The 23,508-nt window shown below is 46.2% G+C and overlaps 1 protein-coding gene and 1 non-coding gene across 4 annotated transcripts; both read left to right on the forward strand.

Annotated features, from left to right (window-relative positions):
• The first annotated feature begins 53 nt into the window (after positions 1–53).
• On the forward strand, positions 54–23,244 carry NCAPD2 (non-SMC condensin I complex subunit D2). 3 transcript variants are annotated; one of them, XM_041736820.1, is made up of 33 exons: positions 54–187; positions 275–798; positions 1,567–1,716; positions 5,354–5,429; positions 5,699–5,757; positions 6,233–6,411; positions 6,714–6,856; positions 8,994–9,121; positions 9,196–9,319; positions 9,490–9,637; positions 10,599–10,796; positions 11,723–11,857; positions 11,956–12,043; positions 12,132–12,312; positions 13,360–13,484; positions 14,086–14,322; positions 14,668–14,842; positions 15,136–15,220; positions 16,883–17,016; positions 17,373–17,505; positions 17,596–17,680; positions 17,754–17,921; positions 18,229–18,398; positions 19,192–19,303; positions 19,376–19,499; positions 19,580–19,735; positions 20,199–20,376; positions 20,462–20,556; positions 21,041–21,121; positions 21,234–21,417; positions 22,343–22,469; positions 22,556–22,717; positions 22,942–23,244. In XM_041736820.1, the coding sequence occupies exons 3-33, from the start codon at positions 1,590–1,592 to the stop codon at positions 23,025–23,027; spliced, it is 4,203 nt and encodes a 1,400-aa protein (XP_041592754.1). In that variant the 5' UTR covers positions 54–187; positions 275–798; positions 1,567–1,589; the 3' UTR covers positions 23,028–23,244. The 3 variants fall into 3 exon arrangements, with proteins under 3 accessions (XP_041592754.1, XP_041592753.1, XP_041592755.1); XM_041736819.1 differs by having other exon boundaries at positions 60–798; XM_041736821.1 differs by lacking the exon at positions 275–798 and having other exon boundaries at positions 60–187.
• LOC121480471 lies at positions 5,827–6,154 on the forward strand. Its single transcript, XR_005984987.1, has one exon. It is a non-coding gene; the product is annotated as a small nucleolar RNA U85 (small nucleolar RNA).
• Positions 23,245–23,508: the final 264 nt, after the last annotated feature.

The raw sequence follows: 23,508 nt of genomic DNA on the forward strand, positions 1-23,508 counted from the left end.
CCGTCGTACGGAGGCCTTGACGTCCTCCCGTCCCACCCCGCCCAGGCGTTTCCGGTTCGCCTGCAGAAATCATGGAACGCCGGAGGGGCTGAGGACTCGTCTCGTCGTTGCCTGGGACGCCTCAAAACTGAATTTCAAGAAAATTCACCCTTTCCTGGGGCGTCCCTCAACTGTGAGGAAGATGAAGGTGCGGACTTTGGAACCCCGAGCTTCTTTTTTCTGTGCCTCACAGCAGTTTTGCGCTGAGGCTGCTCTTATTACCCCTTTTATACAGGGGAGGAGATCTGAGGCTCAGAGAGTGAAGTGGCCTGCTGGACGTCACATAGCAGAGGAGATGGCGGAACGTGGATGAGAGCCTCAGCCTCCCAACTCCCAGCTTGGACTTGCCTCCAGTACTGGGGGACGTGGGGGGAGTGACTGAGTGGGTCCCTAGCCCAGGGCACTACCACTTCCCAGCTAGGGGCGCCGCAGGAGTAGGCGGCCGGGAGACGAGGAGGCGGGTACTGGGTCTAGGCCCCGCCCTTCCGGCGGCTTCTGGCATGTGATTGGCCGGTCTCTGCAGGGAGTGTCGCGATTGGCCTCCTAGCGGCCGTTGAGATTTGAACTCCACGTTTGTGGCTTTGCCCGCGCGGCGCCTGGTTCGGAGGCGGGCTTTTGCCTCCGCCTGCCGGGGATTGGCTCGTTTCTTTGCCCGCTCGAGTGCTGCCGTGCTGATTGGTGCATATTGTGCACTCCGTGTTTTTTCCTTCTTTTCGTCCTCACAACCCGAGTCGGAGGAGCGGCGGGCGAACTCTTGAGGTGTGGTGTTAATGGGCTGGGGGCATGAAAGGCTAGGAATGTTGGGTGCGGGGCGGGATGTCGCGGTATTAATCCGGGTATGAGAGGCGAAGAGGTTGCAGGCGTGTATATTCTTGGGGTAAGATGCCGTAGAAACAGATCCGCAACGGAATATGGGCAAATTGCTTAACCTTTCTTAATTTCAATTTCCTCATCTGTAAACTGGGTTATATTTTGATGCATTCCTTGAGATTGGCATTCGGAGAACTAGATCAGATATGTATTTAGATAGCCTAACAAGAACGTGACACAGTAAACAAATGTTAAATGTTGATACTCTCCCCATTCTGGGGCCGGAACACCCACTAGCCTATGCTGGCCCACTGTCCTGGCCTCGGGTGAGACATTTTCTCAGTATTTAAGCTTTGTCCATAAAAACAGAAATAATAATGCTAACGTGATGCATTGATATGCCACCTTACAACTCTTTAAACATTTTCATACCCTTTGACTCATTTGATCCTCAGAGCAACTTTGTAAAATAATCAGAGATTGGTAACTCGTTTTGCAGATGAGGTTCATAGGGTTAAGTGACATGACCAAATGACAGAGTCACAACTAGAATTAGCTTCTAGTTCAGGGTTGATCTCACATCCTCTAAGATAACATTACTAGCCTGAAATAAGTTTAATATAAGCATCGTATATTGGAGAGGGGAGGAATAATATATCCAGATAAAAAGACAGGCCTTACTTACAGACCCTGACCTGTTTGCTGTTTGGTTTCCAGCCCTGTGAGTCAGTGGAAGAAAGATGTCGCCCCAACTGTATGAGTTCCATCTACCCATATCCCCAGAGGAGTTGTTGAAAAGTGGAAGAGTGAATCAATATGTTGTGCAAGAGATATTGTCGATCAAACATCTTCCATCACAGCTCAGAGGTAAGACTCCATAGCTGCTACTGTGCCTAGCACCTCAAAACAACCATCTTACATGTAATTATATCGTCTCTCTGTTCCACCACACCACTAAGCTCCATGAGGGCAAAGAACTTGTCTTTCCTAGTCAATTTTTTCCTAGCATTGCTTGGGATGTATTACATGGGAAGTATACATACACATTGACCTCATTTTCTCCATTATTCAATAAACAGTCTTGATGTATGTGGCTACTCTTTGGACAAAAACTTAGTTTTGATCTTTACCTCTTACCATATGCCAAAATTAAGTTCTGGTAGGTTTAAAAGTTACAGGAGAGGGTATCTTTCTCAGAATGTATGGGACTTGCTTGACCTGTATCAGGTAATATTTTTTAAAAGTCTAGATCTCTTGTTTCCAAGAGTATGCAATAATTGGGGGTGGGAGGGACATGTACAGCTGCAACACTGAACAGCATATGTACAATGCAGTTATCCCTTGAAACCTACAGATGAACAAGGCAATTTATACATTATCAACAAGATCCCATAATGTCACTATACTTATTGGAAGTGGTCTTGTGTCGGTTAGGTTGTTTTGGAGAGGTACATAAAGTAGAGATTAAGACTTAGGAGCCAAGCTATCTGTTTGAATCTTGGCTCTACCACTTTGACCTTGGACAAGTTACTTATTCTCTTGGTGCCTCAGTTTCCTCATTTGTAAGATAGAGATAATTGCCTACTTAATTTGTTAACTCCTACAAGAAGTGTTGGTTAATACATCAGCTAGAATTTAACTCCGTCTTATCTCTTCTCTGCCTTCCCATCATGGTTGCTAAATGGCAGCTCCTAGCTCTGATTTCCAAAGGTAGAAAGGGTGATTTTTTTTTAATCTTTTAAAAGATTTTTTCTTTTCTTCTTTCATTTTATCTTTTCTTCTTTCTTTTTTTAAAGCTTTATCAGAAGCCTCCCAATCAGAGTTAGCCAAAATTGATTTTGCCTGTTTCCCTAACTATTTACTGGTAAGGGAAATGGAATCACCTAGATTGTCTAAATTGATCAAGATTATTGGGGCACCTGGGTGGCTCAGTTGGATGTCTGTCTGCTTTTGGCTCAGGTCATGATACTGGACTCCCAGGATTGAGCCCCACATCAGGTTCCCTGTTCAGCAGGGAGTTTCCTTTTGCCCTCACCTTCTCCCCATTCCTGCTCACTCACACTCTCTCAAATAAATAAATGAAACCTTAAAAAAAAAAAAAAAAAGATCGTTATCTAGGAGCCTCCCCAAACCTAGACGTATCACCATTTGGTAAGCAAAGAATGCAGAGTATGGAAGTCAATGGGTAGGTGGCTAGCCAACAGTATCCACTATAGAGGAGAGATAGACTGTTCTCTCCATACTGTATTGATATGTGCATCACCAGTTGCCTAGGCTGCCCACTGTAGCAAATTGTTCTTTGGGTATTATAATGCATCATTTTTTAAAATTTTCTTTTTTTCTTTAAGATTTTATTTATTCATAAGAGACGCAGGCAGAGGGAGAAGCAGATTCCCTGCAAGGAGCCTGATGTGGGATTCGATCCTGGATCCCGGGATCACACCCTGAGCCAAAGGGAGACACTCAACTTCTGAGCCACCCAGGCATCCCATAATGCATTATTTTTTAAATAGATAATCACTCTCTTTAGAGTTCTTTTTATAATAATTTCATTGCTTTTGGTGTTTAGAATCCTAATTATAAGTTCTACAAGATCAAATTGTTTAATTTATTGAAAAAGTATTTACTAACAATATACTGTGTGCCAAGCACTATTCTGGGTACTGGATATACAACTGTAAACAAAACAGACAGGTTGACAGTTTTTTCTCAAGGTTCTCAACAAGGAATAAATAAATACAATATATATCAGATAGTTGCAAGTGCCAGGGAGAAAAATAAGCAAGATAAGATACAGCGTGGTGGGTAGGAACTACATTTTATGTTGGATGATCTGATAATGCTTGCTAATAGGTGACATTTGAGCAGAGGCCTTAGAAGCAAGGAAGTGAACTATGCCAATTCTCATAGGCATTCTAAACAGTAAGAAAAGCCAGTGCCATGTCTCTGAGGTGGGAAAATGCGAATATGGTTGGAGTGGAGTAAGCTAGGGAAAGGGAGATCAGGTGAGAAGTGGTGCAGATTCTCTTAGAGTTGTGCTCCTCAAAGTGTGGTCTTCAAACTAGCAACATTAGAATCATGATTTAGGAACTTACTGGAAATCCAAGACCCAACCCAGAACTACTGAATCAGAAAATCTATTTTTTAGGACGATCCCCAAGTAATTTGGATGCACATTTAAGTTGGAGGAGCACTAAGCTAGAGCCTCGTAGGTCATAGTAAAGATACAGCGTCAGTGTAAGTTTGAAAGCCATTGGGTTTTGAGCCCAGGAGTAACACGGTCTGACATTTTAAAAGTATCACTATTCTGTGGAACAGAGTATGAGGGCCAAGGGAAGAACAGGGAGACCAATGGAGAGGCTAATATAGCGGTACCAGTTAGCGTGCCTGGAGTAATAGCAGTGGAGGTAATCTGAAAAGTTAGGTACTGAACAGATGTTGAAAGGAGAGCAAACAGGATTGTTGATGGATTGAATTTTAGGGTTAAAGAAAGAAGACTAGCATGATGACAAGGCTTGTGGAAGAATGGAGCTGCCATTAACTGAAATGGAGTAGAATATGAGAGGAGCAGGTTTAGTCAGTCTGTTGGTTGTAGAATTGTGGAGTTCAGGGGCACAATGTAATGAGAAACAGGATATTTGCATAGCTTCAAAGTATCACCCCACAAGATACTTAATTACTGCAAAGCAGAAAATAGTAACTTACAATAGAGATACCTGGCAAATACTACCAAGTGGTCAAAGTTAACATAGTAATAAGGCAATGATACCATGTACTCCTTGGTATGATGCATTGAAAGAATCCAGCATCCCTTCTACAGTTATGTTGCCAAAAATGCATAACCTCATGAGAAAATAGCAAACAAACCCAGACCAAAGAACATTCTACAGAATAACTGACTAGCACATTTCAAAAGTGTCAAAATTGTGAAAGACAAAGACAGAAGAATAAAGTGACATGACAGCTACATGCATTGTGGGACCCTGGATGGGATCCTGGACCAGGAAAAGGACAAATAGAACAACCAACAAAATTCAAATAAAGTCTGTAGATTCATTAATGGCATTCAGTTAATGTTAATTTCTTAATTTAGAATAGATTCTTGAGTGGTGGTTATATAAGATGTTAACATTATCAGAGTGAAAAGTGTAAGAACTTTGTATGGTTTTTGCCACTTTTGTAATTTCAAAATTAAAAAAAAAAAATAGGTCCTCACTATTAACTACACTGGACAAGTCACACAACTAGTCTGAGACTTCATTGCTTTTTCCGTAAAATAGGCATAATACCATCTGCTTTATCTAACTCACAGATGTCATGAAACTCAAGCAAGGCTTTCATTATAAAACATGACAAATGTAAGATATTATAATAGGTTACATCGAAATGAGCTCTTTTGGTGTTTCAACCAATAAAAGTAATTAACTCAGTTTTCTGCCATCAATAGAATTTACCAAAAAAGGCCTCTCCCCTCCATATTAATTAGTTTCTTTCATCTTTATAGCATTTCAGGCTGCCTTCCGAGCTCAGGGGTCCCTGGCTATGCTGGAACACTTTGATACAGTCTACAGCATTCTACAGTAAGTATAAAGCACCTAGCTGGTACTTTAAGAACCAGTGGCTAGTTACCCTAACTTTGCATGTTAGTCCTGAAATTCCAAATTATAGATGCACTGACAAAGGTTCTGGGTGCTGAGATCCCTACTAATGAGCATTGACCCAACTTAACACCACATTCATTCGAGCAATTTCACAGATATTTTTAAGTATTAGATTCTTAGGTTTGATCTGATTTAGAATGGGATCTGCAGTTTCCTGTCTTAACCCCCACACTTTCTTTCCCTCGTAGTCACTTTCGAAGTATAGATCCTGGCCTCCAGGAAGATACTCTGGAATTCCTGATAAAAGGTATCTGTGGGTCAGGGGTTAGGTGATGGAAGGTGTTTGTCATTGTTTGTTTACTCCTGTATTTTGTCAGCCATGTGATGATATCAAGGCTGTGGTGATTCAGTTGGTTTGGCTAAGCCCGGGGACCTTTGACCTATTAAGGTCTGTAATCTTGGTGGGCAATACAGAGTTATGTGTGTTCGCTGTAAGGGCAGACCAACAAGAAATATTTCCTACTTTTGAACTACCTCTCTTTAATAAGAGGGTTCTTCCAGTTGCCAGAGAGAAACTAGGGTAGCTGGAGTGAGAGAGTGGGGACAGGGCATGTTCAGGGTAAAGAGGTCAGGGGTCCCAAAGGATTTGGCTTGTGTTGTGGCCACTGAGAGATGAAACACAGATCTTTGGTAATCTGATGGCTGCAAATGCAAAAGGTGTTTTGAAGTTGGGGTGTGTGAGGAAAGTGAATGAAGCTGACTCCAGATTCTGCCCCTTCTAGTGGTATCCCGTCATTCCCAGGAACTTCCCGCTATCCTGGATGATGCAGCTTTGAGTGTGTCAGACAGGAGTGCCCACCTAAATGCTCTCAAAATGAACTGCTATGCTCTGATACGCCTCTTGGAATCCTTTGAGACCATGAGCAGCCAGACAAACCTCATGGACCTGGACCTTGGGAAGGTAATTGGCAGTTTCTGGCTTACTTAATATGGGGCCTAGAAAGGTAGGGAAATGGAAAGAAGGGAATCCAACAGTTCTGGCAATCTTTTCTGTCCTTACTTAGGGTTTATGGGGAAGTATTCAAAAGTATCACAGCATATCCTTCCCTGACAAGAACCTCCTCTATATTTTAGAGCTTGTAATACGTCTTCTGTGTTAGTTTCTACATTGTCTCAACACTGGATAGTTTAGGCACTCGGACTAGCAGAGCTTAATCTGCTTTTGTTTCCTTATATTTCCCTAAATATATGACCCTTTTCTAGGGGAAGAAAGCCCGGGCCAAAACAGCCCATGGCTTTGACTGGGAAGAAGAGAGACAACCAATTCTTCAGCTTCTAACACAGCTGCTCCAGTTGGATATTCGTCACCTGTGGAACCACTCAATAATTGAAGAGGAATTTGTCAGGTGGGTGGTTAAGATGCCTATGGGTTAGTGAGCTGTGACGAACAAGGGCTTTGTTGCCAGACATCTTTCTGAATACTTCATTTCATGCCTCACTTCTATATGTAACACATAGAAGTATACTCATAACACTGAGTTGTTAGGAAGTAGATAATAAATGTTAGAAACTACCGTGAATTTTTCAGCTTTAATCCCATTAGTCATTCGTGACACAGACTTCACTGAGTGTCTCCTGAGCACATGGCTGGTATGTATGGCAGGCACTGGAAACAAAAGTTTCTACCCTCTTAGAGTTTATAGAGCAGAAAATGATTTTTTAAATAAGTAAAATATATGGTGTGTTTTATAGTTTATTATTGTGGAGAACAGTAGGGGTGGGGATTGGAGAGTTTGATGGAAGAGTTGCGGTCTTAAATCGGCTATCCTAGCAAGACCTCTTTAAGTGGTGACATTTGAGCAAAGATGAAGAAGAAGCCCGGTGAGCCATGAGAGGGTCTGGAGGAATAGGAAAGTCAAGGAATAAAACCATAGGTACGAAGAGCCCGAGGAGGGCATGTATCTGGCATGTACAGGACAGGGAATAGCAGCGAGGCCAGGGCAGCCACGCAGTGAGAGGGACACGCTATGAAGTCCCAGAGGTGGTGCAGAGCCAAGTGTGTAGACCCTTAGCTGTTGTGGTGATTTTGGCATTTTCTCAGCATGAGCTGGGACCGCTCAAGGATTCAGAGCAGAGCAGTGAGGTGATCTGACTTGAATTTTAATGGGATCATCAAGCTCTGGTTACTGTTAGGTTACTATGAAGGGAAAGGAAGAAAGCGGGGGACCAGTTAGGGGGCTGTTGCAGTGACTTGGGCAAGAGATGGTGGGAGCTTCAACCCAAGAGTGGCAGTGGAGATGAAGGGATGTGCATGGATCCTGTACCTGTTTCCCAGAGGTAGAGCTTACAGGATGAGCTCACAGATGTGTGTGAGATTTGAGGGAGAGTGCAGTCAAGGATGACTCCCCCAGGGTATGTGCTTGAGCATTCGGAAGAACAGAGTTGCCAATAACTGAAATACAGGCAAGGCTGTGAGGCATGTTTTGGGGTCGGGTGGGGGGAATGGGACGGGGGATGGACAATTAGAAGTTCTGGGATTTTTGTTTTGTTTTGTTAAAGATTTTATTTATTCATTCATGAGAGAGAGAGAGGCAGAAACATAGATAGAGGGAGAAGCAGGCTCCATGTAGGGAGCCCAGTGTGGGACTTGATCCTGGGACTCCCGGATCATGCCCTGAGCATGATGGCTCAGCCACTAAGCCACCCAGGCATCCCAGAAGTTCTGTTTTGGATACAAAGTTTGAGGTTCTTACCAGACAACCTAGCAATGTTCTCTGACTCCGATGTTGAGTGTACAAATCTGGAGCGCTGGAGGGAGGTCAGCTAAGGTACTCATTTGGGAATACAGTGTATTTATATGAATGCTATCTATGGCCCCAAGACTGAATGAGATTACTAAATCAGTAAGTGTAGCTAGAGGAGAGCAGAAATCCCTATTGTACCCTGGGGAAGGGAGTCTGGCATGTGGCCAGAAGAGGTGTTTCCAGGAGAAAGGCATGATCAGCTACATCCCATGCAGCTGAATGGTTGATCAGATGAGGACTGTGAGAAATCTTTGGTTTGGGGGATCCCTGGGTGGTTCAGCGGTTTAGCACCTGCCTTCAGCCCAGGGCGTGATCCTGGAGTCCCAGGATCGAGTCCCACATCGGGCTCCCTGCATGGAGCCTGCTTCTCCCTCTGCCAGTGTCTCTGCCTCTCTCTCTCTTTCTCTCTCTCTCTCTCTCTCTCTCTCTCTCTCTCCTGAATAAATAAAATCTCTAAAAAGAGAGAGAGAGAGGTCTTTGGTTACTTTCTCCTACCTTTTATCATCTATTTGGGTTCTGCGTAGGCATCATAACTGTTGAAAGTTGGTCATCTTGAAGATCAGAACATCTATCTAGGGTCAGCAGAGCAAAGCAACTTGGTATAGAAGGTGAGCAATAGAATGAAGAAAGCTAGAAGCCCCTGACTTTGGGGGCAGGTGAGGGAGAATGAATGATGCAGGGCCTGAACAGAATGGAATCCATATAGCTGACTTCACATCTCCTTCCCTTCCTTTCTTAGTTTGGTTACGGGCTGCTGCTACCGCCTCCTGGAGAACCCCACTATTAGTCACCAGAAGAACCGCCCCACCCGGGAAGCCATAACACGCCTGCTCGGTGTCGCCTTGACACGTTATAACCATATGCTCAGTAAGTTAGCCCTCTGCTTTGCCCCATATTTTCCATTTTGCCTATAATTTTTCTCACATTTAGTATGTCCACAGGTGCCAGTGTGAAAATCATCCAGATGCTGCAGCACTTTGAACACCTGGCATCCGTACTGGTGGCGGCTGTGAGTCTGTGGGCGACTGATTATGGAATGAAGAGCATAGTGGGAGAGATCGTAAGGTGACTCTTCTCTGAGTTTCTGATTCTCCCCTCCCTCGGGGAAGACACAGAAAGGTGGGAAGTATTTTCTCTGTGCACTCTAGATTTCTTCATATGTTAGATAGCAGTCTTACCTTCCCTTACTAGGAAGTGAATTAACTTGCTGTGGCTGTGTTTTCTTCCCTGTGTAGAGAGATTGGACAAAAGTGTCCCCAGGAGCTGAGTCGGGACCCTGTGGGAGTAAAGGGCTTTGCAGCCTTCCTGACAGAACTAGCAGAACGCATCCCGGCCATCCTGATGTCCAGCATGTGCATTTTGCTGGATTATCTGGATGGAGAGGTACGTGGCCCCCTGGGGATCTCCAGTTCGTCTGGGGATTTTAAGTACATTGCTATAAGGCTGTTCTTTAGAACAAGAAGATGGCTTTCCCATGAAGTCAAGGTATCTAAGCATAACTCTTGACAGTTTCTTCCTACAGAGAAGCAGATAAAGTTCATTGACTAAAGAGCCACTGAATAATCCCCATTTCAGTATCAATTGGTTTTATCCTGGTCTGGTGGGGGGTTGGCAGTTCCACACCTTAGGTCTAGTGAGAGTCACTCAGCTGTGATTCTGAGTCCCTTCCGTTCCTCAGGATGAAGCCCCTTCCGTTCTTCCTACCACCTGGCTCGCCTGCACTCTCCAAACAATGCCGCCTCTCAATTCTTTCTGCCTGGCTGCCTCCCAAACTGATGCAGGGCACTCGTAGGTGAATGTCAAAGACAAAAACAGTCCACTCAGTCATCTAATTCACTTGAACTTCTTGTGCAAGACCCCATTCTCTGGCTCCTGGCTTGGCAGAAGCCCTAATCCCTATTCACCAGATTCTGGCAGTGGACTTGCTTGGCACCCTGGGGGCTGACTTGTGCTTCATGTCTCACTCTTTGTCAGTAAAATGTGAGAAGGGGAGTGGGAGGGAAGGGGGTGTTTTATTAGTAAAGATCAAAGGCTTTGAGGCCTCCCAACGAAAGGTAGAAATGAACACTTTTCAAATGTGCATATATGTGATGAACCTTATGGGGGAAAATTGTTTGGGCCTCTTGTTTATTTTGTCTCTATATTCTCTGAGCAGACGAGGCCCCTTCTAGTGATCTCAGGGGTAAACCTAAGTAGCTGACCTGAAAAAGTCACAGTTAAGCAAGCTTACCCTTCACTGAGGGCCTTGCCACTTCTTTGTGCCTGGACAGGCCCAAGAGTTTGGGGGAAGGAGAGTTAGGACTGGAGTGTGGAGCCTCAGACCCTTTTTATTGCTCTCCCTTAGAATTATATGATGCGCAATGCTGTGCTGGCAGCTATGGCAGAGATGGTCCTGCAGGTTCTGAATGGTGATCAACTGGAAGAAGCGGCCCGAGACACCAGAGACCAGTTCTTGGACACCTTGCAAGCCCATGGCCATGATGTCAACTCCTTTGTGCGGAGCCGTGTTCTACAACTCTTCACCCGAATTGTGCAGCAGAAGGTGAATAACTTTACACATGATAAACACATACAGTACTCTGGAAAAAGGAATCCAGTATCCCATAGAATAGTCTGGAATTCACATTGTTACTACCAGTAATAAAGGTCTTCCTCTATCAAGGACAAGGAAGCCTGGCTCCATTTAAACCTGGCTCCATACTATGTCTTTTTTTTTTTTTTTTTTTTAATTTTTTTTATTTATTTATGATAGTCACACAGAGAGAGAGAGAGGCAGAGACACAGGCAGAGGGAGAAGCAGGCTCCATGCGCTGGGAGCCCGATGTGGGATTCGATCCGGGGTCTCCAGGATCGCGCCCTGGGCCAAAGGCAGGCGCCAAACCGCTGCGCCACCCAGGGATCCCCTCCATACTATGTCTTAACCACTTAGAAGAGAAACTATTCTATATCCCATAGAAAAGTTCCTTTATTTTTTTTTTTTTAATTTTTATTTATTTATTATAGTCACAGAGAGAGAGAGAGGCAGAGACGTAGGCAGAGGGAGAGAAGCAGGCTCCATGCACCGGGAGCCTGACGTGGGATTCGATCCCGGGTCTCCAGGATCGCGCCCTGGGCCAAAGGCAGGCGCCAAACCGCTGCGCCACCCAGGGATCCCGAAAAGTTCCTTTAGAATGAGTGGGTTGGGCAGCCTTGGTGGCTCAGCGGTTTAGCGCCGCCTTCAGTCCAGGGCATGATCCCAGAGACCCTGGATCGAGTCCCACGTCAGGCTCCCTGCATGAAGCCTGCTTCTCCCTCTGCGTGTGTCTCCGCCTCTCTCTCTCTCTCTCTCTCTCTCTGAATAAATTTTTTTAAAAAATCTTAAAAATAAATAGATAGTGGGTTGCTCACATAGAGTGTACTTCCAGATCACCTTTAGCAGAATGGATAGTGTGGGGTGTGAGCTCATCCTTCTCTTTGTACCCCATGCAGGCTCTCCCACTGACACGTTTCCAAGCAGTGGTGTCCCTAGCAGTGGGTCGTCTGGCAGACAAGTCGGTACTAGTATGTAAAAATGCCATTCAGCTCCTGGCCAGTTTTCTTGCCAACAATCCCTTTTCCTGCAAGGTAAGTAAGCTTGATCTACCCCAAAGAGAAGGAATTAAATGGAAACGGGGATCAAATTCTGTGACCTAGTGACTCTGATACTCATTTGACCCTGGTAGCTTAGTGATACTGACCTCGCTGGACCACTGAAGAAGGAGACACAGAAATTACAAGAGATGAGGGCCCAGAGACAAGCTGCAGCTGTTTGTAAGTAGTTCCTGCTCACCCTAGCCATTTCTGCTTCTTGCTGTCAGAAAGTCCAAAGAAAGGGTCTAAGTGAAAATTTCTCATTCAGCCACAGTGCTGGACCCAGAGGAGGAGTGGGAAGCCATGCTGCCAGAGTTGAAGTCTACTCTGCAGCAGCTGCTAAAGCTTCCCCAGGAAGAAGAGGAGATTCCTGAGGCAATTGCTAATACAGAGACTGTTGAAGGTGTGAAAACACGCATCCGTCAGTTGCTTGCCAAGGCTAGTTACAAGTATGTGAAAGGTTCTAAGAAACTTCACAAACAACTAATTGTAAATAATGTTATAATTATATATGCAAATGTTCTCCATTTGAAAAAGAAAGTCTGAGTATAATTCTAGTATAATCACAAGTAAGTTGTTTAAACTTCCTGGGCCTCAGTTTCATTGTAAAATAGAAATGGTTGAGGGGTGCCTGGGTGTTCAGTGGGTGGACCCTCTTGATCTCGGGGTCATGAGTTCAAGCTTCACGCTGGGTATAGAGATTAGTTAAAAATAAAATCTTTTTTTAAAAAATTAGTACATTGCATGGTACAAAATTTAAAATTATAAAAAGGACATGTATTGTAGCTTCACGCTGGGTATAGAGATTAGTTAAAAATAAAATCTTTTTTTAAAAAATTAGTACATTGCATGGTACAAAATTTAAAATTATAAAAAGGACATGTATCGTAAAGTCCTTTCCAGACCTATTTCCTAGCCACTTAGTGCCTCTTTCCACAAGGAAGCAACATTCTGAGTTTATTGCACATTCTTCCAGAGATAACAGACATGTTAAACATGTTCTTTTCCTCCCCTTCTTACACAAATGATAGAGTGTTCTACCCTCTGGTCTACCACCTTGCTTTTTTTCACTGAACCATGTATTGTGTGTTTTTAATATATATGCCTAATAAATAGCTGCCTCATTATTTTTTATGGCTACATTGAATCCCATTGTATGGATATACCATAAATTAACCAGTTATTGAATTCTTATTTTTCACAGACTTTGACTTAGCAAAGTTTTTAAGCAGATGTTTGCCACAAGATTTGAAAAGCCTTATTTGAGTGTTTTGAAGACTGTGTAGTAAAACATTGTCAATGTAGAAGTGGGAGAAGTGTTTTTTGAGCTCTGCCTTTAATAGGTGTTTCTCAACTTTGTAAGCATGAGAAGTGTTCCTTTTCTTTGGGGCAGTAGGTCTAGCTTCTCTATGGAACCATGAGGTAGGCTCCCTTATAGAAGACTGCATTGACACTTTTGTCAGTTCTGAGTTGGTGACAGGTGGATGTTCTGACAGGCAGGTCATCGTTCTCACTCAGGAAGCTATAGGCCACTTCCAGGAGTCTGAACCTTTTAGTCACATGGACCCAGAAGTGTCAGAGGAGACCAGGTTCCTGAATCTTCTGGAGACTATTTTCAAAGGTAATTCCTTTTCCTTTATCAGCTAGCAAACAAAACATTTCTACTAGTATTTATGTGCCATTGACTTCATGCTAGATGCTGATCTGGCTAACAGAACCCAGTGCTGAAGAAATCCAGAGAGCTGTCAGAGCTCTACTCTGGAACAGAAGCAGCCCAAAGGCTTAAGATTGATAGTCATTTGGGGAAAAAAAAAAAAAAAGATAGTCATTTGGTGGAGGGAAAGGGTGTTTCTAAACCATAGAGGACTTTAGGAGTCTTTTTTGAGAAATGAACCAAGATATCTTTTTTTTTTTTTTTTTAAGATTTTATTTATTTATTCATGAGACACAGAGAGAGGGGCAGAGACATAGGCAGAGGGTGAAGCAGGCTCCCCACAGGGAACTCGATGCAGGACTTGATCCCAGATCCTGGGATCACACCCTGAGCCAAAGGCAGACGCTCAACCACTGAGCTACCCAGGTGCCCCTAACCAAGATATTTTAGAGTAGGTTCTAAATGTAGAACTTCCCACTGTGGAAAGAAATGTCCAGGGATGTTACAGGTGTTGGGTTGCCCCATATGCCCTCAAGGAATAACCATCCTATAATTGTCTAACTCCTAGGCCCAGTAGCTTCCACACAGGAGAATACCCAGGGGCCTGCAGGGAACACGGGCCCAAAACAGCCAGACTGTAAAGATAAGCCCTGTGTGTCAGAGCCTATGAAATCCAGGGACAATGATGAACTGGTAAAGCAGGAGATGCTGGTGCAGTATCTGCAGGACGCCTATAGCTTCTCTCTGAAGATCACAGAGGCCATTGGCATCATCAGCAAGATGATGTATGAAAATACAACAACAGGTATGCCAGTGTCCCTCTCTGTAAGGACTGGGTCTTGGGGTTGGGAAAATCAGTCTTGTCCATATTTTAATGATAATTATCTGCTCCTTAAAAAGGCAAGGATTCTTTTTTATTTTTTTTTTTTATTTTTATTTTTTGGATTCTTTATTTCTTTTGGCTGTGTATATCCCCATGGAGCATACACATTTTAACACACAGTTCCTGATAGGGCCATCGGGAGTTGACTTTCTCAGGGAGAGTAAGGAAAGCTTCCACTTGCATGTTGCTACACTAAGAAAGGTTCTGTCTTTAAGTATTAGGAGAATTTGGCCAAGTAATGGGTGATATTTGTATCTATCCTCTCAGTGGTACAGGAGGTGATTGAATTCTTTGTGATGGTGTTCCAATTTGGGGTACCTCAGGCCCTGTTTGGGGTGCGCCGCATGCTGCCTCTCATCTGGTCTAAGGAGCCTGGTGTCCGGGAAGCTGTGCTTAATGCTTACCGCCAACTTTACCTCAACCCCAAAGGGGACTCCGCCAGGTATATGTGGTACTTTGGCCTTTGCCAACTTCTCTGAGGTCGGCTTCTCATAGGACTACAGTCTTTTAGGAGTCTGCAGTCTCCTAAAAGAATGGTGGGGATGCGGGGGCATCCTTCTAGAGGAGTTCTGAAATCATCGGACATAGATCTGTAATGGGATTCAGTGGAGCTCAGACTTCCAGTCAAACCCATCCTACATAGTTATCCGACGTTATAGTGGGATAGCCCTAATAACCTGTTTGTGGGTTCAAACTTAGCAGTTTTTAATGACCTCTGCTCTGCTATTCCCACAGAGCCAAGGCCCAGGCTTTGATTCAAAATCTCTCTTTGCTGCTAGTGGATGCCTCAGTTGGGACCATCCAGTGTCTTGAGGAAATTGTAAGTCTCCTTACTTCTACTTTCTTTCTATTTTGTTTGTTTTGTTTTGTTTTTGGCTTATTTAGTTATTTTAAATAATCTCTACACCTAGCGTGGGGCTCAAACCCCTAACACCCCAAGATCAAGTATCATACGTTCCTCTGATTGCGCCAGCCAGGCACCCCCTTACTTCTACTTTCTTTATTCATTCAATAAGTATTACTGTGTGTTCAGCAATTTACTCAGCCCTACAGAATATAAGATTATTTTCAAGTTTCCAACTTTAAAGGAACCAACAATATAGTGGATAGCCAAAAAACATAAAACGTTTATAGAACGAGGTAGCACATCAGTGCCAGAAAAATTGGCCTAAGTAATGGTTGTAGCAGGAATGGTAATATAATAACACTTATTATATATATGCCAGGCCTGTCCTCAGCAGTTTGCTCGTAGGAGCTTGCATCATGCTTATACAACCCTCTGAAATGATGCTGCTAATGTACATTTTACGGTGACAGGTCCTGAGGCTCTGAGAGGTTAAGGTACTTGGCTAATGACAGCTGGTTTGTGGGAGAGACACAGGCAATATGAGCTCCGGAAAACATACTCTTACCTTGTATGTTTCTCTGATGAGTATGTGGGAAGGAGAACAGTGGGAGGACTTAAGCGGCGTCTTGATGAGCAGGATACAGAGAATTAGAGAAAGGAGGGAGCCAAGAAAGAGCACAAAAAGTTGCAGAGTGAAGATTGTGTTCTGGCTGGAAATTGTTACCTGCAAAAGATAAAGTGGGAGTGTAGGTTGGAACGGAATTGAAAGGTCCCTGAATGCCTTTCACAAGTCCAGGACTTTCAGTTTGCCCCATTTTAGTGAGGCCCATGTGCTTTGAAGCATTTGGATTGTGGAGCCTGAAGGCGGAAGTGGTGCTGACCACCAGCATCCACTAGGTGGAGCATTCCTGCCAGCCACCTTTTCTCTTCTCTGGGGCAAAGAAGAGCCCCGTGGCAGCCACTGGCCTGAAGTCTTCCAGGCTAGGAGGCTAGCTCGTGGTCCCGGAGCTCCTACTGTAGGCAAAGAAGAGCTGTTTCTAAAAGATGAGCTGAGGTATGGCATGATGAAGTAGGTGTTGGGAAGACTGGTCCAACAGGAACATACAGGTTGGTGGAGAGGAGGCTGCTGTCAGTGTGCAGTGGTGAGGGGCTGGCCTTGGAGGAAAAGCTATGGAATTGCACTTAATGGAAGATGAATTTTAAAGAGTAGGTGGGACGAAGTGAAGAAACGTTGACTGTGAAGTTTCAAGCATATGAGACTAAGAGTGTTGGTATTCTGGGCAAAATGAAAAGGCAAGGGGGGATGCAGACTTCCATTTTAGACATGTTGCATTGTTGTAACAGCACCAAAACCTACTAGAAATCTCCAAAATGTGGTCAGAGCCACGGATCCACACAGAACTCAACAAGGTCACTCTGAAAATGTCATCTTAAATGCAGTTTTGAGGGCATGAGGATGGAAAAGTGACAGAGATGGAAGCCCTTCCCCAGACTCCTCCTCCTTCCTTTTCTGTGCCTAAGCATTGCTTTTACCCACCTCGGGTTCTCAGTGCTCTCTTCAGAGAAGTGGAACAAGGATCAGGCGAATTGTTATTTCCTGGCTTGAGCCTTTTTTTTTTTTTTTTTTTTCTCCAGCTCTGTGAGTTTGTGCAGAAGGATGAACTGAAGCCAGCAGTGACCCAGGTGCTGTGGGAGCGGGCAACCCAGAAGGTCCCCTGCTCTCCTCTGGAGCGCTGTTCCTCTGTCATGCTTCTTGGGATGATGGCACGGTAAGGCTCAGGTCCAGACAGGCAGTAGGAATAAGAGGCGGAGGGAGGGCTCTGAGAAGGCTCCCTTCCCTTCGGTACCAGCAGTCAGGCCCACAGCTGTACCAGGTAGTAGTTGGCTACCTAAATGAAAAGTAAAACAGTGCAAGTACCAGCCCCCCCACCCCGCCCAACAGAAATAATGGGATTTGGTACAGGGAGAGGGATTCTGAGGGCCAGCCCTGTAGAGCCTCTTGTGTAGCGCTCCAGGACTCTCAAAGCCTCGCACAGAGTGCTTGCTGTTACCTACCCCACTGGGCATTATTCCCTACAGAGTGCTGTCCCCGACTAGCTTTAACTCTGTGGCTTCCTTCTCCTAGAGGAAAACCAGAAATTGTGGGAAGCAACTTAGACACACTGGTGAACATAGGGCTGGATGAGAAGTTTCCACAAGACTACCGGCTGGCCCAGCAGGTGTGCCATGCCATCGCCAACCTCTCTGACAGGAGAAAGGTATGGGGGGGTCTCCAAACCAAGGAGAGTGGGGCTCCTCTTACCCACTCTCAACACATAGGCACATTTTGTCTTTGCTGTTCTCAACAGCCTTCTCTGAGCAAACGTCACCCTCCCTTCCGGCTGCCTCAGGAACATAGGCTATTTGAGCGACTGCGGGAGGTGATCACAAGAGGTGAGTTATCATGAAGGCCTTGGGTAGAATCGAGTCCTTTGGCTGCAATGAGTGACTTCTCCCTTCTCTGCAGGCTTTGTCCACCCAGACCCACTCTGGATCCCATTCAAAGAGGTGGCAGTGACCCTCATTTACCAACTGGCAGAGGGCCCCGACGTGATCTGTGCCCAGATACTGCAGGGCTGTGCAAAACAGGCCCTGGAGAATTTGGGAGAGAAGAGCACCACCCAGGAGGGCCCGAGTAAGTAGGCAAAGAGGGTCCTCAGTGGGCAGCAGCCAGACTCTACTGCTTTCCTTGTCAGGCCAGCAGCCACTGCCAATACTACTTTCTATACCAGCCCCTTCCCCACCCCAGACCATACTCTCACTGTTGTAAGACCCTTAGGTTGGGCCAGTTGCTTCTACCATTCCCTTGTCCCCATCTCTTACTTCTTTGCTAGTTTGTGTACAGCACACAAACAAGAAGAAGATCTATCAAAATAGGGTGCAGGGCCATGTGAGACTTGATTCTGTCTTTTTCTCCCGGCTATCCCCCTCCCCTCCTCCAGAGGACACCCCTGTGCTCCCCACTTTCCTACTGATGAACCTACTGTCTTTGGCTGGAGATGTGGCTCTGCAGCAGCTGGTACATTTGGAACAGGCAGTGAGCGGAGAGCTTTGTCGGCGCCGGGTTCTTCAGGAGGAACAGGAGCAGAAGACTAAGGACCCAAAGGAGAAGGTGAATGAAGTGCCTGGGCATTTGGGTTTCTCTGTCAACCATTGCCCAGATTTGTTTCATGACCATGGGTCATTCACATTTCCTCTTGGGGATCTGTGCTTTTCTACCAATAAATGAAACAAGGAAGACACTCTGCTCCCTGGTGCTATTACTCTGGGAAAGATTAGTGAGAACAAAGATGGAGCAGGCCGTACACTATTACCCAGGAAGGAAGGTTTTAGGGAAACACAGAGCACTGTGTTAGGGGCCTCGGCCTGCAGTACAGGCTGCCCCCCCCCCCCCCGGAGGTGCTGTTTATGAGGATGAGCACGCACTTGCCCCCCCTTTCCCATCAGCCCTGGGCACTGGGCCTGCCGCCTGATGGGGACCTTGTGTTCTCCACTAGAGGCAGTGATGCCTTGCAGTCCAATAAGCCTCGCAGCAGTGGAATAAGGTCTGACCTCTGTGACCTTGAACCATTGTCCACGTGATCCATCTATTGACTGTATACAGGACATGACATGCTTCTCTGAGGACGAGTTCAGAGATGGAGGAATATGCTTTGGCAACTTGAAAATAAATGCCATTTGTTTCGAACTTGCCAATTCAGATTTGGCAACATGAAAACAAAATGACAAAGACCTAGTTCTTTTCCTGTTTAATTGAGGAGTCCTCCCTCTTCACAGACACATTTGACAGTCGTAGGAGTACTTTTGCAGCACTTGCCTTTCCCCAGATGCATTCCTGCAAAATGCATTCTAGTCAACAACACTGTCCCAGATAAGCTGTGACGTCTGGTTTCTTATCCCACCAGAACACCAGCTCCGAGACCACCATGGAGGAGGAGATGGGGCTGGCGGGTGCCACTGCTGATGACACAGAGGCAGAGCTCATCCGCGGCATCTGCGAGAAGGAGCTATTAGATGGTAAGACTTGCTGAGGGGTCTGCTCCCTGGCCCGCGTAACATGTCCCAAACCTAGAGCTGTTCTTCTGACAGGCAAACAGGTCCTGGCTGCCTTTGTTCCGCTTTTACTCAAAGTCTGCAACAACCCTGGCCTCTACAGTAACCCTGAGCTCTCTGCAGCAGCTTCACTTGCCCTGGGCAAGTTCTGCATGATCAGGTAAGCCCTGGGGCGTTAGTCCCTTCTCTGAGAGGATGGGGATTGGACAGTCTCCCTGATGACCCTCTTCTGGCCCCTAGTGCCACTTTCTGTGACTCCCAGCTTCGTCTGCTGTTCACAATGCTGGAAAAGTCCTCACTCCCCATTGTCCGGTCTAACCTCATGATTGCTACTGGGGATCTGGCCATCCGCTTCCCAAACCTGGTGGACCCCTGGACACCTCATCTGTATGCTCGGTAGGAGATCCCTCATGACACTTTAGCAGGCCTCACCAGCTCTGGGATGCTGTAATCCGGCAAGTATGAGAATCACTAAAACTGTATTTGTCTGGTCTTTAGCATTACTTGGAACATCTGCTTGATACTTGGCCTGTACAGGCCATGGCTTTGTATGGCCCCAAAAGGATTGGCGCCTCAATCCCAAGCCTTGACTGCAAGCTTGGCCTCTTTCCCTGGTCCCAGCTTTCTAACTGCTTCTAGACTGTCACATTAAGAAGGGGTAATAGAGGGACACCTGGCTGGCTCAGTCAGTAGAGCATAAGGCTCTTGACCTTGGGGTCATGAGTTCAAGCCCCACATTGGGGATAGAATTTACTTTAAATAAAAGAAAAGAAGAAGAAGAAGAAGAAGAAGAAGAAGAAAGGGTAATAGATTCCCCCCGAGGGCCTTTCCTGCCAGTGATTTAAGATTTCATCCCCAGGCTCCGGGACCCAGCACAGCAAGTGCGGAAAACAGCGGGACTGGTGATGACGCACCTGATTCTAAAGGACATGGTGAAGGTAAAGGGTCAGGTGAGCGAGATGGCTGTGCTGCTCATTGACCCCATGCCTCAGATCACTGCTCTGGCCAAGAACTTCTTCAATGAGCTTTCCCACAAGGTGAGAGGCAGTGAGGAAGCTGAGGGCTCGCTGCTCAGGAAATAGGCACACCACCATCTCTATAACGTGACACTCTCTGTCTCAGGGCAACGCGATCTATAACCTCCTTCCAGATATCATCAGCCGCCTGTCAGACCCCGAGGGAGGGGTGGAGGAAGAACCTTTCCACATCATCATGAAGTATGGTTCCCCGGGCCCAGAAGCACACTTTTCATGGAGTAGATGCTTAGGAAGGAGACGGATCTATACTTGAATTCTGGCTCTGCTTCTTAGCCATAGGGCCTCCAGCAATAACTTAACCTCTCTGTGCATGTTCCTCCTCTAAAGGATGAGGCCTGTGAGACTTGTCCCTTAGTTCCTGAGCAAGTTCAGTACAAGAAAGTTTCTAACATGGTGGTAGGCACAGTAGTCCTCACTACACGGCAGTGCTTTTGTTATAAATTTCCATTCTCAGTGAAAATTTCTCAGGGGCGTGGGGTGTACCTATTGCCGATAGCATACGAAGAGGGCAGGAGGAATGTTGAGGCAGGCCTAGGCCATGGCCAAGGGGATTTTCTCCATCAACCAGGAGGATGGCAGCAGGCTGGTGCCCAGGGAGGGACGGGGTTGTGTCAGGCACAGGTCTGAGCTGGCCCTGGGAGGTCACACGTCTCCCCTTCCTCAGGCAGCTGCTCTCCTACATCACCAAGGACAAGCAGACTGAGAGCCTGGTGGAGAAGCTGTGTCAGCGCTTCCGCACAGCCAGGTACTGCCTTCCCCCCGGGGCTCCCCGCAGCGGTGGGAGCCTCCAAGGCCCAGGCAGGACGGGCCTTTACCCCTGCATCCCGCTGCTTCCTACAAGCCCTTGCCATCTGCAGGACTGAGCGGCAGTACCGGGACCTGGCGTACTGTGTGTCACAGCTGCCGCTCACCGAGCGAGGCCTCCGCAAGATGCTGGACAACTTTGACTGCTTTGGGGATAAACTGTCAGATGAGTCCATCTTTGGTGATTTTTTGTCGGTCGTGGGCAAGCTGCGGCGTGGAGCCAAGCCTGAGGGCAAGGTGAGTATGGTCCAGCCCTAGCAAAGACACCTGTGTCTGTGCTGCCCGGGCCTGCCTCACCTGCCTCAGGCTGCACTGCAGCCAAGTCACCAGCATGACCTGAGACCAGGTCTTTCTGTCTTCAATTCCTGTTTCTTTTTCTCTTTTTAAAGTTGAACTTTATTTTTTAGAGCACTTTTAGGTTCAAAAGCAAAATTGAGTGGAAGGCATAGAGTTCCTCATATGTCCCCTGCCCCCACACACACACAGCCTCCCCCACAATCAATATCCCCCACCAAAGTGGCACATTTGCTGCAATCGATGAATCTGTGTTGACACATCATTATCACCCAAAGTCCATAGTTTACCTTTGGGGTCACTCTTGGTGTGCATTCCGTGAGTTTGGACAAGTGTGTCGTGGCCTATGTCCATCATTATAGTATCACACAGTATGGTTTCACTGCCAGAGAAGTGTCTGTGCTTCCCCCACTCTTTGGACCCCAAGCCCCCAGCTACCACTGATCTTTTTTACTGTTGCCACAGTTTTGCCTTTTCCAGAACATCCTATACCTGAGTCAGGCAGAATGTACACCTCTCAGCTTGGCCTCTCTCTGTGTTCTGCATTTTAGTTTTTACTGTGTCTTTTCATGGACTTCTTTTTCATCATAGAAATAACTGTTTCCAGGGGCGCCTGGGTGGCTCAGTGGTTAAGCATCTGTCTTGGCTCAGGTCATGATCGTGGGGTGCCAGGATCGAGTCCCACATTGGGTGCCCCGCATGGAGCCTGCTTCTCCCTCTGCCTCTCTGTGTCTCTCATGAATAAATAAAATCTTTTAAAAAATCTTAAAATCTTAAGAAATCTTAAAAAAAAAAAGATTTTAAAATCTTAAAAAAAAAAACAAAAAACTGTTTCCAGGCCTATTCTTCATCTCTTCTTCCCTTCCAGGCTATAATTGACGAATTTGAGCAGAAGCTTCGGGTCTGCCACACCAGAGGGTTGGATGCAGTAGAAGACCTGGAGGTTGGCCAACGGGGTAGCCAGAGAGCCCCATCCACCAAGAAACCCTCTACTGGTATGTGAGGCAGCCCCACGGGTGGAGAGACCAGGCCTCCTCTCATAGGTTCCTTTTTTTGGGACTGGTGTCTCTGCCTTTTCTAGTTTCAAAGCGGCACCAGCATCTGGCTTCTGCAGCCTCATCAGACGGTGACTTTGTCACCCCTAAGTCCTGCCGTACTGCCCATCGGCATCCAAATACCCAACAGCGAGTTTCCAAAAAGAAACCCAGAATTGTCTTCTCAAGTGATGAGTCCAGCGAGGAAGGTATGCTGCCCCCGGCCTTGGCCCAGAGGGAGCACAACTTGGGTGGTGAGGCTGGTTCCGATGGGGCCCTACTGTGTAGATGGACTCCCCCAGGTGTCCTCCCCTCGCGCAATTTGGGTTTGATTTCTGCGGTGTGGTCTGGGGCCATCCCACTGTTCTCTGAGATCTGTTTTTCACCATCTTTGTGACTCAGCTTTTTCTTATTTCTCCAATCCTCTGAGTAGAGCTTTCGGCAGAGATGACAGAAGAGGAGACACCCAAGAAGACCACACCCATCCGCCGAGCACCTCTTCGAAGGCACAGGCCCTAAGAGGTCATCCTCCCTGTCCCCATCCCTGCTGTGCAGGGTGTCTTGTGGGGGTGACCTTGAAGTCTGTTGCTCCTGTAAAACACTTGTTTGCCTGTCTTCCTTTCTTTTTTTTAAAGCATGGTTTTTCAACTAGCCTAACTGAGCAGGATTGAGCTGCTTTCACTGGATTGTGTCTGCCACAATTATTCCTAGTGAATAAATGTTTTTATATGTTTTTATTCTTCCTAGCCTTGTCTGTTTCATCTTTCACATCAGCCAAGACACAGGAGGCAGGCAGAGGATTATCAGTCCAGAAAGGGGAGGTTCTAGAGGCTGTTTCAAGCTCCATGCTCCCCCTGGTGCCTTATTTTCCCCTTTTCAACCTCCCCATGCTGCCCAAATAGCAGGATTGCTTCACGGCAGCAGAGCACACAGTGTCTAGTCTCCAGATCAATGCTGCTCCACTTGGGGGAAGTTTTGCCCTCCAGGGGACATTTGGCAA

This window comes from Vulpes lagopus, chromosome 21 (assembly GCF_018345385.1).
Source record: "Vulpes lagopus strain Blue_001 chromosome 21, ASM1834538v1, whole genome shotgun sequence".
NCBI lineage: Eukaryota > Metazoa > Chordata > Mammalia > Carnivora > Canidae > Vulpes > Vulpes lagopus.